At 44.8% G+C, this 15,070-nt stretch overlaps 1 protein-coding gene across 1 annotated transcript in view; it reads right to left on the bottom strand.

Annotated features, from left to right (window-relative positions):
* Positions 1 to 15,070, bottom strand: part of CCDC180 (coiled-coil domain containing 180) — a 53,041-nt gene that overhangs the window by 36,972 nt on the left and 999 nt on the right. The window contains exons 3-11 of the mRNA XM_054689130.1: positions 13,310 to 13,503; positions 12,463 to 12,551; positions 11,352 to 11,461; positions 10,200 to 10,325; positions 9,994 to 10,104; positions 9,771 to 9,866; positions 6,966 to 7,129; positions 5,499 to 5,618; positions 4,468 to 4,547 (exon numbers count right to left, since the gene is read on the bottom strand). Coding sequence (XP_054545105.1) covers positions 4,468 to 4,547; positions 5,499 to 5,618; positions 6,966 to 7,129; positions 9,771 to 9,866; positions 9,994 to 10,104; positions 10,200 to 10,325; positions 11,352 to 11,461; positions 12,463 to 12,551; positions 13,310 to 13,503 — 1,090 coding nt within the window. The remainder of the gene's footprint in view (positions 1 to 4,467; positions 4,548 to 5,498; positions 5,619 to 6,965; positions 7,130 to 9,770; positions 9,867 to 9,993; positions 10,105 to 10,199; positions 10,326 to 11,351; positions 11,462 to 12,462; positions 12,552 to 13,309; positions 13,504 to 15,070) is intronic.

The following is a 15,070-nucleotide window of genomic DNA, read 5'->3' as shown; positions in this document are numbered from 1 at the left end:
GTGAGACTTCATTTGCTGTGCACTATGCACAGGATATTTTACTTCTCTGTGCCTCTGAGTCCTTTTCTATCACAGGGACAATGACACCACTGGCCTCATCAGGCCTCAAAGAAGATGGAAATAGTATACATCTTCAAGAGTAAGGCTTGGTAAACTTTTCCTATAAAGGGCTAGATAGAAAATATTTCCAGCTGTGCAAGCCATAAGTTTCTGTTTCCTCTACTCATTTCTGCTATTTTTTTTAGGATTTATTTATTTATAGAAGAACTGGGGTACAGGCCAGAGGCCCGGGAGGGTGAGAGGATTCACCAGAGACAGAGCAGGGAGCAGAACAGGCAGAAGAACCAAAAACACTGCTGAGGGGAGCAGCGGGTGAGACAGGAGAGGTCTGCCGCGCCATGCAGATATCTCCACAGCTGGCTGGGGGATCGAACTCACGCTGCAGAGGCTGCGGACAGCTTCATAGCATGGCGCTCAACCCACTGCGCCACCAGGGAGGCCCCCTCATTTCTGCTATTGTAGAGTAGAAGCAGTCAGAGACTACAGGTGAACAAATGGGCATAGCTGTGTTGCAATGAAATTTATTATTTACTAACAGATAGGACAGTAGCCCATGGACCAGTTTAAGGACCTTTGTTAAGGCAATTTTTTCATTACCATTCATTATTAAGCAGTTCTTGTGTGAACTACAACTGAAGTTCACTGGATTGCACGTAATTTTTTTTTAAAATAATAAATTTTATTTTTATATTCCCCATACAATTGCAACCCCTCCATTCTGATCCCAATCCCTCCCCTCCCGCCCCCCACCCCCCCAAAAGTGTCTCTGTTTCATAGTTTTTTGTTGATTCTGATTTTCACTTTCTTATAGTTATTCATTTTCCTGGTCCCTTATTTAAGTTTTCTAGATTCCTGCTATGAGTGAGACCATCCGGTATTTTTCTTTTTCTTTCTGGCTTATTTCGCTGAGCATGATCCCTTCCAGCGCCATCCATGTTGCTGCAAATTGCATGTGTTTATCTTTTTTGAATGCTGAGTAATATTCCATGGTGTATATGTACCACATCTTCTTGATCCAGTCATCTATTTTTGGGCATTTGGGCTGTTTCCAAAGCTTAGCTATTGTAAACAGTGCTGCTATAAACATAGGGGTGCAGGTGCTCTTTGGAATTAATGTTTCTGTGTCCTTTGGGTAAATACCTAGGAGTGGAATTGCTGGATCATATGGAAGCTCTATGTTTAGTAGGTCCAGAAATCTCCACACAGCTCTCCACAGTGGTTGGACCAGTTTGCACTCCCACCAACAGTGCAGGAGAGTTCCTTTTTCTCCACACCCTCGCCAACATTTGTTGTTGCTAGTTTTTTTAATATGTGCCATTCTCACTGGTGTAAGATGGTATCTCATGGTAGTTTTATTTCCCTGATTACAAGTGATGTTGAACATTTTTTCATATGCCTGTTGGCCATTTGCATTTCTTCTTCAGAGAAGTTTCTTTTTAGCTCTTCTGCCCATTTTTTGACGGGATTATTTTCTTTGTTGTTGTTGAGTCTCATCAGCTCTTTGCAGATTTTTGTGATCAGTCCTTTATCATTAGTGTTGTGTGCAAAAATGTTCTCCCAGTTGGTGGGGTTTCTCTTTGTTTTTGTTATTGTCTCTTTTGCTGTCAGAAACTCTTTAATTTGATGTAGTCCCAGCTGTTGTTCTCTGCCTTCACTATCACTGCTTTGGGTGATGTGTCTGTAAAGATGTCTTTGATGTGCAAATCCCGTAGTGTTTCGCCTATATTTCCTTCTATGTATTTTATGGTTTCAGGTCTTATGTCTAGTTCTTTAATCCATTTTGAGGTGATTTTTGTGTATGGTGTGAGGTATTGGTCAAGCTTCATTCTTTTGCATGTAGCAACCTAGTTTTCCCAGCACCATTTATTGAACAAACTTTCTTTGCTCCAATGCATAGTCTTTGCTCCTTTGTTAAAGATTAGTTGACCATAAATCTGTGGGTTTATTTCTGGATTTTCTATTCGATTCCATTGGTCTGTGTGTCTGTTCTTGTTCCAATACCACGCAGTTTTGATGATTATGGCTTTGTAGTAGAGTTTGAAGTCTGGGAGTGTGATGCCTCCATTCCCTTCTTTTTTTTTCAGGAGAGCTTTGGCTATTCGGGGTTTTTTGTGATTCCATATGAATTTCATCAATAATTGTTCTATTTCTTTGAAGAATGACATTGAAATTTTGATTGGAATAGCATTGAATCTGTATATTGCTTTTGGTAGGATGGCCATTTTAATAATGTTTATTCTTCCAATCCATGAGCAGGGGATGTCTTTCCATTTCTTTGTGTCTTCTTCTATTTCTTTTAACAGTGTTTTATAGTTTTCTTTGTATAGGTCCTTTACCTCTTTTGTTAGATTTATTCCCAAATATTTGATTTTTTTTGTTTCAATAATAAAAGGGATGGTTTTTTTGATTTCTTCTTCTTCAGATTTATTGTTTGTGTATAGGAAGGCTACTGACTTTTGTGTGTTGATTTTGTATCCTGCCACTTTACCGAACTGATTGATTAGTTGAATTAGTTTTTCTGTGGAGTTTTTGGGGTTCTCTATGTATATTATCATATCATCTGCAAATAGTGATAGTTTGACTTCTTCTTTTCCTATTTGGATTCCTTGGATGTCTTTCTCTTGTCTTATTGCTCTGGCTAGGACTTCCAGTATTATATTGAAAAGCAGTGGTGAGAGTGGACATCCTTGTCTTGTTCCAGATCTTAATGGAATTGCTTTCAGCTTTTCACCATTGAGAATGATACTGGCTGTTGGCTTGTCATAGATGGCCTTTATGATGTTGAGGTATGTTCCTTGTATCCCAAGAATTTCAAGGGCTTTTATCATGAATGGGTGTTGTACTTTGTCGAAAGCTTTCTCAGCATCTATTGATATTATCATATGGTTTTTATATTTCTTTTTGTTGATGTGTTGGATATCGTTGATTGATTTTCGGATGTTAAACCATCCTTGTGTCCCTGGAATGAATCCTACTTGGTCGTGGTGAATTATCTTATGGATACATTGTTGGATTCTGATAGCTAAAATTTTATTGAGGATTTTTGCATCAGTGTTCACTAGGGAGATTGGCCTGTAGTTTTCCTTTTTTGTGTTGTCCTTGTTCGGTTTTGGTATTAGTGTAATGTTGGCTTCATAGAACGTGTTTGGTATTGTCCCTTCCTTCTCAATTTTTTGGAAGAGTTTGTGAAGGGTAGGCACTAATTCGTCTCTGAATGTTTGGTAGAATTCATTTGTAAATCCATCAGGTCCTGGGCTTTTGTTTTTGGGGAGGTTTTTGATTACCATTTCAATTTCGCTGCTTGTAATTGGTCTGTTTAGGTGTTCTATTTCTTCTTTATCTAGCTTTGGGTGATTGTAGAGTTGTAGGAATTTGTCCATCTCCTCTAGATTGTTGATCTTGTTTCCATATAACTGTTCATAGTAGTTACTGATTATTCTTTTGATTTCTGCTGTGTCCGTTGTGATTTCTCCTCTTTCATTTGTGATCCTTTTTATTTGTGCTTTCTCCCTTTTTTCCTTTGTGAGCCTGGCTATGGGTTTGTCTATTTTATTGATTTTTTCAAAGAACCAGCTCTTGGTTTCATTGATCTTTTGGATTGTATTTTTAGTTTCAATTTCATTTATTTCTGCTTTGGTTTTTATTATTTCTTTTCTTCTACTGGTGTTGGGGTTTTTTTGTTGTTCTTTTTCTAGATCTATTTATTTATTTATACAAGCACTGGGTACAGTCAAAAGTGTGGGAGGGTGAGAGGATTCACCAGAGCCAGAGCGGGGAGCAGAACAGGCAGACTGAGGAAGTATACTGCTAAGGGGAGCAGCGGGTGGCAGGAGAGGTCTGCACGCTATGTGGGACCCTCGCTGATGGCAGGGATCGAACTGGCGCTGCAGAGGCTGCGGGCAGCTTCGCAGCCCAGCGCTCAACCGCTGCGCCACCAGGGAGGCCCTGCACGTAATTCTTACACCAACTCCACAAGGTGGGGATCTCTAAATGTCCTCTTGAGATCCTTATTTTGGGGGAAATGAATATGAGGCCGTGAGAGACCACTACTCCTTAAGGTCATAGAGTTGGGACAGCGCAGAGCTGGATGTCAAACCCACATCTTCCTGTCAGCCGGGTCATGGGCTCTAACCTCACATGCCCAGACCTGGCCTCTGAGCCAGGTCATCACCAGGGTCACAGTGCATCGCTGGCATGCAGGGCGAAGGAGGCTCTGTCAGGGAAGGTCTTGGAGGTCCAGTGTGAACCCTAGGAGTTTACTCTTCCCTTCACACCCTGTCTTCCTCTCCGAGAACTGACTTGCCATCCATGCCTGAGTTTATAACAGACCCTCAAATAGATGACTGATAAGCACTACAAATCTACTACCTGAACAGAGTTCTGGAGAGCCCCACATGACTCACTCACCAATGTTTTTATTCAGGGATTTGAGAGAAGAAAACCATTCAGTCAGCTGAGCTTCACTGTAATTGGGAGGCAGAAGGTCACTAGGGAGGGAAAAAAAAAGACAAGTTAAGCCACACTTGGATAAGATGCTCACTTACCAAAATTGGTAGCACCTTTAAGCTTACCAAAAATGGCAGTTCCAGCACAGTATCTGCACAAATTCTGAGGAAGGGAAGGTGCTTGCTGGAGACTTTCTGGTGCTTTTATTAGAAAATAAAAGCAATTTTCCCAATGAGGAAAAAAAGTTTTCACCACTTGACTTCTAGTGAAGCCACTACTAGGCACAATATGAAATATATACAAAGTTTATACATTAAGGCTGTTGCATAGTAGCAATGTTTATAAATACACACCAAAAAATCACAAACAAGCTTTATATCCAGGAATAGGGTATTATCTAAGTAAAGGACAGTGAATCCTCTTCTGAAAATCACAGTAACAGTGCAGATAGAAAAATAGTCAAATATAATTAGTTCTGCAATCAGGAGGAGGAGTCTATTTCTCAACCCCTGGGAGCTGGGCTTGGTGATGTGATTGGCTTTGACTGATGGGAAAGTAGCAAGCATGACGCCACAGAGCCCCTGCATCCTACGTTTCCCTCTGGGACCTGAGTCTTACATTTGCTCCTGGGCTGCCACGAGGAAGCAGGACTAAGGCTGCCACTTTGCTGGGAAACGCTTCTCCTCTTCCTGGGCACTTCCTGGAGGCCATGAGAAGCAAGTCTCATCCCTACCACCAATATTTTTAAGTTCTGTTAGGATACAATGACTACTGGGACCCCACAGGTCTCTCCCAGGGCAGAAACGTCCTGCTCCTGTGCAGTAACGTTCTCACATGGGTGTAACATTAATAAGGTGGATAAAATTCTCAGTGCCACGAAAAGTGCTTTTGTTGTTTCTTCTGACTCAGGGGAAAGATCAATGCTGAGGACTCGGCCTGCATCCCCAAGGAACCCGAAAGATGTTCCTGCCCAGTGAGTCCTCCCTTGGTACCAGATGGTGCAGAGATGATCCAGTCGCTTCTTCTGCAGGACTCCCTGGTTCTTCAGCATGATGTCCAGCTGCTTCTTCACAGATGGAGGCGTCTGGGTCCTCTCATTGGCCATGAACTCACTGGGAGGCCCGATATATTGGCATCATGAAGAGAGGAGGAGCAGGGTGGATTGGAGGCAGGGGATAAGACCCATGGTCAGAACATTTAGAATTCCAGTGCCCTTATATCAGTACATGACTCCCCAACACTTCTTCCCTATCCTGGGCCCTAGGAACAATAAGGAATGGGAGAGAGGGAGGAGGCAGGGGAGGAAAGAACCAGGGATTGCCAGTGAAGCTCTGGCACTACGAGCATGGCACCAGCAGACACAAAGCCAGATGTGGGTCCTGCCACCTCGTGGTCTGGAGCAAGTCGCTGCCCCACCCCTGAATCCCAGTGTCCTCTTCTGTAATACAGCTACTATAGTACTATTACTATAGTGCCTTTCTCATCTGGAACTTGTGAAAACTCAGCGAGATATTAAAAGCAAAGTCCTTAGCACCACACCTGGTTCATGGGAACTGCCCAGAAAATGTCAGCTCCTGCCATCATTGTGGATGATTAGTGAGTGACATTTATAACAACCTCCCAGGCCCAGGCCAGGCACTTCACACAGTATCTAGTTGGTCACAGAAATCCCAATGCAGGTCTATCACGGAGCCTGCGTTGCGTAGGGAGAGAAAGGCTCTGAATGTTCAAGTGCTTGATCAAGGTCACAGGGAAAGCACAGGTGGGGCCAGACCTTGGTACACTTTGTCTTCACCCCCAGTACCAGATCCAGATCTGGTGCTTTCCCGCTGGAAATGTACATGCACAGATACCTGCACCCAGACCTGCAGTACAAATGGACAGACACCCTTTGTTACTTTCAGATATGTTGGCCCAAAGTGTCCCTTTCTTAGCAAAATCAAGCCATAATTTTTGGCCAAAATCTCCAGGACCCTTGTGTCAATATTAACCAAAGACCCATCTGGCAGAGGAAGCGTGGGGATGGGCCCTTTTTCAGCCTTCCTCACTGGTACACTTTCTAGCAGAGGGGAGGATGGAGCTAAAGCCTGGAAGATGGTCTTTTCCTTGGCCCAGTGCTACAGAGTTGTGTGTCTAAGTAGAGAGAGGAAATTGGGCAGCTCATCAGACTAATGCTTACAATTTGTGCTGCGCTCAGAAAATGAGGTACACATCTACATTTGCAGATGTAAAACGCCTGGGAGAAAATACGTGAAATATCAGCTGTGCTTCTCTCTGTGATGAGAGATTTGTAGTAATTTTAAATTTCTTCTTGATACTTTCAGCTATTTTAATTTTTTTTAAAGAATGCATAGTAATTTTACCGCAAGAAAAACAACAGCACCTTAAAGTAATGACAAAGAGGGGGCAGACCACCACCCCCTTCCCTGTGCCAGTCATTTGGGTGGGCAGCCACTGACCAGAAACTCTTCACCACAGACTCCTTCTTGAGAGTTTTCCATGCTTCGAGCAGGTCCTGCCAGCGGCGGCGGCTCTCGAGCTCCTGCTGCAGCGTGGCCTCCATCAGGTTGACAAACAGTTGGGCGAGGGCCCTCCGGTTGCCCAGCAGAGCGTGGTTGATGATCTAAGGGCACAGGAGGGCAGGAGATGGGAGGAGGCTCTGGGGAGGGGATGTCTGGGGAGGGGTTTTGGAACAGGCTCAGTTGGAGAGAGAAGTCAGCTGAGGTACAGATTGGGAGCTACTGGGACCCAGTGTGAACCAGCAGGGCAGTGGCTACAGATTGCTAAGTGTTCGCTGGGCACTTAAGGAAACTGCCTGGTGCTCAGCAGCCATGGAACAGGGACAAGGATGTTTTCTGAAGGCTTAACTGAACCCTTGTTGCCAGGGAGAGGAAGTCCTGAGTGAAATCCACAATCTCAGGTTTTATAGATTCCACCCCCACCCCAGGCCAAGGAGATCCAAGGCACCAAGGACTGCAAATCCCATAATGTCATTTCCACTGAAGGGAGGATTGCTGGAGGATTTCAGTTCACCTGTGGGCCTTGGGGGCTGGTTTTTTGCCAGTCTTCAGTGTACTCTTGGGGTCCCAGCTCAGGGGAACTGGTAGGATGCATTCACCAATTTATCTCTCTCTCTTTCTCCCTGGGTTATTCCTCTCTTCATTTCCCCTTTTTGTAAATAAACCCTTATTTAACCCTTTTGTGTGTGCTACAGTTGGGTCTCATTATAAGTCTTTTTTTTAAGTGCATGAGTGAGGACCCACACTTAGGCCAACCCACTCTACATTGGGATTGCCCTGTAACACCCTGAACATGTGAGCGCCAACCCAGCTGCAAGGTCACATCAGATTGTTAAAGAAGGTGATTTCAGGGGCCTCCCTGGTGGCGCAAGGGGCTAAGTCTCAGCACTATGAAGCTATCCGTAGTCACTGCACCAGGAGTTTGATCCCCAGCCAGAGAGCTAACCCATATAGCACAGCAGACCTCTCCTGTCTCACCCACTGCTCCCCTCAGCAGTGTTTTCGGTCCTTCTGCCTGCTCTGTTCCCCACTCTTTCTCTGGTGAATCCTCTCACGTCCCCACACCTCTGACCTAAACCCCAGCTCTTGTATGCATAAATAAATAAGTCCTTATAAAAAAAAATAGAAGGTGATTTCAGTTCACTGGAGGGGAGTGCTCCAGTGGACCCTCAGCGTTTAGCTGTTTTTCTTATAAATTTGTTCCAAAAGCAGAGTGCTCATGCCATCAGGGGCCAGCCACATATGACTATGATGAGAAACGGGACCCAATTACCAAATGGAGTCAGAGCTAGAACATTCTTGGCACTCCTCTCAATGGTCCTCTTCTAGGGACCCTTGTCATGACAGTGGGGACAATTCATTACATGGTCTGTCCTAACATTTAGCATTCCTGCCCCCTTAGATCAGATTGGCCTCTCCCATGCCCCAGAGACTGGCACAGCTGAAATGCCTCCCCACATTTCCCAAAGCCCTCTAGCCATTGCCCTGGGACAGGCTGACAACAACCAATCTCAGTGGATAGAAATTCCAGTAACACTTGTCATTGGAACAGAGGTTTGATGGCAGCTACACTTCTGGAGTGTACTAGCTGGAGGAAAGTGTACTTCCTGAGCCTCTGGTTTCAGAGCCACAATATAAAGACCATGCTATTTATAGCATAGGCATTTTGTGAAATCAAATGAGATAAACGCATATAGGACAGGTAGCAAGTGCCAGTTGTTATGATGAGTAAAATAAATACAGAGAAGTCCAACAATGAAACATAACCAAGGCACTGCTAACTCTGACTGCCCTAATGGATCAAGCAGACACCGTTAAAAACTCTTGCTACCATCACTCAGGTCTCTTTAATCATTCTCCCATAGGTAATGACACTGAAGTATCATCCCCATGTTATCGATAGGAGTTCTCGGTGCATTGGCTATTGTTTTGAGAGCTTTCATGTCTGGGCAGTGGAAAGGGAGGTCTGTGCTCACTCCCTATTTGTGCTTTGCTCACGACTCTCAGGTACAGATCTGGACTGGAGTTTATCATGGTTCTGAATGCCATGGTCCCTTCACCCTGCATGCTGCCAGGAGGCCCATTTCTGACCAGCTCAGCTTTCCAGACAGGACACCCATGCAAGGAAGTGGCCCTCTGCATAGCCGAAAGAATCCACCTTCAATGCGGCAGTGGGGTCAGGCTGTACTCAGCTGATGGAGAGACATCATAACAACCTTGCATTTCTTGGTTTTTACTCCAAAGAAAGCAGTTAGTGGAGGCCGAGGGTGAGGATGGGGGAACCAGTGGGCACAGAGCTAAGAGGCAGGCATGGCTCAGCAATAGGCACCCTTAATCAGCAGCAGGAGAGACAAAAACCATAGAAAAGTTAGACAACAGAGCAGGAGAGTGGGATGACTTCTGAGGCACAAACTGCCAAAGATGATATCTCCAGAGCACAGCACCAGTTGTGCTGCCTATGTAGCTAAGACATGGCTCAGTTGGTGGACATAAAATCCTCAGCTCTCAAGCCAATGAAGCTGCACCAGGTTACCGGGATTAAGGTAGCGGAGAAGCATGAAATGTGCTTTGAAAAGATTTCCATTGCAAATACTGAACAAAGACTCTGGTTCTGCACCTCTGTGTCCAACCTGAGTTACATGGAAGTATTGCATTGAGAAGCCCATTACTGACCAGACTCTGGGGCATCCTGGGGTCCTGCTCCTTCTCCCATGGGTTGATCCCCTGTGCACGAAAACCACTTACCATGGCTTCTTTATTTATCAGCCTATACACGTCTGGCTGCATGAGATAGGAAGTTTTCTCTATGATTCCCACATATTTTTTCAACACCGCTTTTAGCTAAACAGGACAAGACACCATAGTTAATAACTCTTTTTTCCCCCTGGAGAAATAAAAGATAATAGGTGATGCCCCATAATATCCCACTAGAGAAAATCACCAAAAGTCTATCTGCAGATCAACTCACTTTGTCTGCCCGGGAGAATTCAAGCGAGTGCAGTGTCTCATCCAGCTCCTTAACCTCCTGCTTCTGAGACAGGTACTTCTCAGTCACTTGGTCCCACAGCTCCATCAGGTGCTGTGCCAAGAAGTTTTGGTTGGGCTGGGAGAATGGATGGAGGAAGGAAGAGCAGGACCAGGGTGGAGGAGGCACAGCCACAAGGGGACTCCTACTTGGATAGTGTAGCTTTCAAAGTTGCCATCCTCCACCTCTTTGAAGAGAAGGTTGATGTCTTCAACAGACTCAGTCAGTTTTTTTAAAAGAAGTGCTCCTGACTCCAAGATGAGTGGTTCCATTTCCTAAAATAGGTCAGGAGGATGAAGGTGTATCATCTGGCGCCCAGATGTGTATCATCTACCCTGGCCCCCAGGGTAATAGGGAGTACACCACCCCCCTCCCCCACCCATAATGGGGAAGTGCCAGTTATGGTCCCATGTCAAAAATAATAGTCATTAGCTAGACCTACGTTGTTCAGATTTGCTAATTAGTTCACAAGCAGAGCACTAGGGCAGCCACCATGTTGGACAAACACCATGTGCTGGGTCCTCTACTCTATGCTAAGAATTTCTCCTCAGACTCACTCGGTCCTCTCAGCCCATGGAAGAGGTGCTGATATGAGGCCAGGCCCATGGTTGAGGCTCAACACATATTCATTAAAGAAGTGGTCAGTGAAAGAATTCCAAGGTAACATAAGCTGTGGAAACTGAGGCTCAGTTAGGTTGTGTGACCAAAGCCACAGAGCTCATGGGTGAAATCAGAGCTCGTGTCCATCTGGGATGTATTCAGAAGGTGATGAGCCATCTGGGGGAACGTCTTCTTGGTACTTTGGGTATACAGCCAGCTCAAAAAATCAAGGGAAACCACGTGAGTCGGAGAAAATTAGGGGGTGAATTGTGGGGTTCAGAGAAGACCTGAAAGAGGAAAAGGGTCTCATTCGGGGAACATTCTGGAGAACATACTGAAGCTGGAAATGAGGTCTCTGGAAATGTACAGGGGACCAAGTGAGGCTGGTACAGACTGTCAATGGAAGGGCAGGCCTTTTAACCCCTCATTAGTATGACAGAACTGAAGGAGCAAAGGCTGGGCTTTGGCCTTAGTCCTGGCAACACTTTCTGGGCCTTATCTATAAATAGGTAATGACAGTTACCCCCCAATAAGGCTACACTCCTAATGAGCCACTCAGACACAGCCACTGTGATTCCATCTACAGGATGGAGAGCCACTGAGGAACACTGAGCTGGGAGGAAAGAAAGGGAGGGTGCCAAGCCAAGCCCACCTTCAGAATAGCCCCCGAACAGAAGAGGAGCAAGAGGGAGGGTCCTTACCATGCCAACCTGAGCAAGCTCCTCCTTAAAGTTCCCCAGAGCACTCTCGTAGCCCTTCCTCTTGCTGTCTCTTTCCACTTGAGAGGTGAGGTTGCTGGTTCTCTCAGGAACTGGGAGAGAAAAATAGAGGTGCTGAGGTGGCCTCAGAGCGTCAGGGTGAGGGAAGAGCACCCAGGAAAAGACAGCAAAGTAAAAAAGGAGACGGAACCTCCAAACCAGGCCCCAGCGTCAGAGGTTTCAGGAAAAAGAGTCAAAGACAAATGTGATCCGGGCCTCCCCTGGTGGCACAGTGGTTGAGCGCTGGACTGAGAAGCTGCCCACAGCCTCTGCAGCGCTGGTTCGATTCCCTGCCACCAGCGAGGGTCCCACATGGCGCAACAGACTCTCCTGCTGTGCCCGCTGCTCCCCTCAGCAGTCAGTCTGCCTGTTCTATTCCCTGCTCTGGCTCTGGTGAATTCTCTCACCCTCCCACACTTCTGACTGTACCCAGTGCTTAAATAAATAAATAAATCTTTAAAAATAAATAAATAAATAAAGACAAACGTGATCCTAAGTCTTATGGGGAATAAAGTCTCCCATATTGAGTTAAACACCTGGAAAAATTTCCAAAATAGTATGTATAGAAAGGGACAATTTTTGTTTTTTTAAAAAAGTTTTATAGCAGCAAATACATATGCAAATAAGAGTAAACAAAGTGTGTATAGCACTTAGCAGGTACCAGGGTAGTGTTGCAAAGCATTTACTTTCTGCTTTATGCAGTGAACCTATATTATGTTTTTCATCATAAGGGAAAAGAACCTCCATATTTGGGATAAAGTTAAACTCAGAGAAAGCTCTATGGAGGAAGAAAGCAGAGACTGCAGAAAACCCCTGCTATCTCAACAAAGCAGAAAACACCCTTTAGCTAACTGTCTGTTATTTGGAAAAGTCCGCTGTGCAGGAGTCCCTCCTCTTCCCCAGCTCCCCACTGGGGAGAAGGCAGGGAGAAGGTTCTCTGACTGAGTGGAGGAACATAGCAGGGGCTTCACGTGCTCCATGGCAGAGCTCCCAGGAAACCCATGCAGTACTCTCCTGCCCAGATCAGGCCTGCCGGAGGCTGAATAGAGCTTACCTATGGTGTCCATGAGGCCCCGCACTTCTCGGGCAGCGATGGTGTTCTCGCTCTCTTGAGCTTTTTCCATCTTGATCATTTCCTTTTCCCTGAGGCATAAGCCCAGGAGAACAATAAACTCCCATCCCACTACCTCAGGGCAATTGAGCACAGGAGGTTATCTTCTGAGCATTGGCAAAAGCCCAGAGCCCCCAGATCTCTGCTCCAAGGGGGTGAAAGGATGAAACAAAGGCAAGTAGAGAAACTGACTTCCCCCTACTCCGCCCTCCAGAGTCCCAGAGATGTGTTTATGTCTGTGCAGAGCTTAAAGAGCTTAAGTCCAGCTCCTGCTACATTCTCCCAGGTGCCAGGGGTGGGCAGGTGGTGGCCCCGAGCCCCGCCAACACTGTGCCCTGGCGGAGAGGCACTGACCCGTCCTGCCCCAAATCCTCTTCTTCTGACATGCCTTTGCACCCCGCCCATTAGGACAATCGGTCCCCTCCCATCCGGGAGCCCCCTGTTCTTTTGCCCAGACCTTCCTGGTACCCAGTCACCTGCCCAAGGGTGCCCCCTCCCCCCAACCTGTGGCCAGCCCAGCTGGTTTTGTAAGATACTGGGTTGGCACACGGTGATTTTTTTTCTTTCCCTTCCCCTCCCCTCCCCTTTCATTCCCTTCCCCTCTTTTCCCTTTCCTCCTACTTGGGGACTCTGAGCTCAGGGAACTGAAACGGTATGCTCTGAAGTCTCAAGTTTAACTTCTAGGAATTCCTGAGCTCCCTGCTCCATCCCATCTGCTTCCATCTCAGGGAATGGCACCTCCAATGCCCACCTCAGTGTGTGGGAGTGTGGCCTGGCCACCAGAACCTACCTGTAGAGAACAGGGTTTTCTGTGATCCAGTCATTGGGTAGACTGTGCACCCACTTCCGCTGCCGATGAGACATAATCTCCCCCTCAGGAATATCCGTCTTTTTCATGAAGGGTTTCCTGCCACTCTTCACCAGAGCCTGGGAACGCTCCAGAGCCTGCTTCCTGGAGGCCGCCAGGGTATGGATTAGCTGCATCTGAATACACCCAAGACCAGAGTTTGGGGTGGTCCGAGCTACAGATACTCCCTAGTGTCCTCAGGGTGCTGTGCAGTCTTAGAAGTTCAAGTGGGAATCAGCTGGCAAAAAGGAACTTTGCAGAGAGCCCTTCAACCCCAGGGTCCACTCCCTGCAGGGAGACCCCTGTGCCTCCAGAGGCAGCTTTCAAGAAATTTTAATGAGGACCATTTAGATGCTCATCCCAGAGCTTTTTTTTTATAATCACAAGGAATTAGAAAAATGGAACTGTCCAATAATAGGGAATTGATCGAGTAAACATGGTATGTCCCTTAATGGGATATTAGGCATTGTTAAAAATGAACTTACAAAGGATTTTTATGTCATAAGGAGATGCCTATGATATGATACACCATAAAATATACCATTTAAAAGCATGAATTAAAAATTATAACTAAAATCATAGAGTATGATCTCAAATTTTTAAATGTATAAATAAATGACTGGGAGAAACTAAGGGGACCAAAATTATGTGTGTAATTTGTTTCTTGGTCTCTTTATGCTTTTACAACTTCCATATCAGCATAATTTAGAGCTCAGAGTAGAAATGAAAATACTTTTTAAATAAGTATTATAGAACTTTAAAGGAAGAGTTTGAATCTGTGTTTCTTGTGAGATATTGTTTTGTCTGTGCAGTTAATTTTAGAGACAACAAAGCGGTTCTGATAAACTACGTGTCTGTCAAGAGGGTATTACTGTTATAAATTATGAGGCTCCAATATCAACAAAGAGAGTGTCGCTAAGCACCAAGTACATGGATGCCCTTAGACACTGAAAAGGTCTGTAAAATACTGTTGGTGGTGAAAAACTGGTTTCAAAACAGTAGTATAGAATCAAACCCAGTTTTTAAACAGAAACATTAGAAATGCCTTTTTGAAAGGCAAAAGACCCAGGGCATCCAATGATTAACTCTGGCTATTTCTGAGTAATTTAAATTTTCTAATTTTCAAGAATAAACATTCTCACTGGTGTAGTCACTATGGAACACAGTAAGGAGGTTTCTCAAAAAATTGGAAATAAATTACTATATGATCCAGCAATTTACTTCAAGTACTTTCTTGAAAAAATGAAACACTAATTTGAAGAGATATATGCAGAACCTCTGTTCATTGCAGCAATATTAACAAAAGCCAAGATATGGAACAACCTAAGTGTCCATCAATGGACGAATGGATAAAGAAGATGTGGTATATATGGAAATATAATGGAATACTACTCAATCACATAAAAGAATGAAATCTTGCCATGTGTGACAACATGGATAGACCTTAAAGAAAGACGGAAACAAATACTGTATGATTTCACTTATATATGCAATCTTTAAAAAAATAGACAAAATAAATTATAGTGACAGAAAATAGATTGATATCTACCAGAGAAGTGGAGATTTGGGGAGCAAAATGTGAATCGAGGATAAAGAAGTACAAATTTTCAGTTATAAAATAAATAAGTATGTACAGTACGGGGACTATCAATAAACAATAATATAGCTGATGATCATTTCACAATGTATACAAATATTGTACAC

Source organism: Talpa occidentalis, unplaced genomic scaffold (assembly GCF_014898055.3).
Source record: "Talpa occidentalis isolate TD23 unplaced genomic scaffold, MPIMG_talOcc4v2.1 talOcc4.7, whole genome shotgun sequence".
Taxonomy (NCBI): Eukaryota; Metazoa; Chordata; class Mammalia; order Eulipotyphla; family Talpidae; genus Talpa; species Talpa occidentalis.
This window is presented reverse-complemented; position numbering and strand designations above follow the sequence as displayed.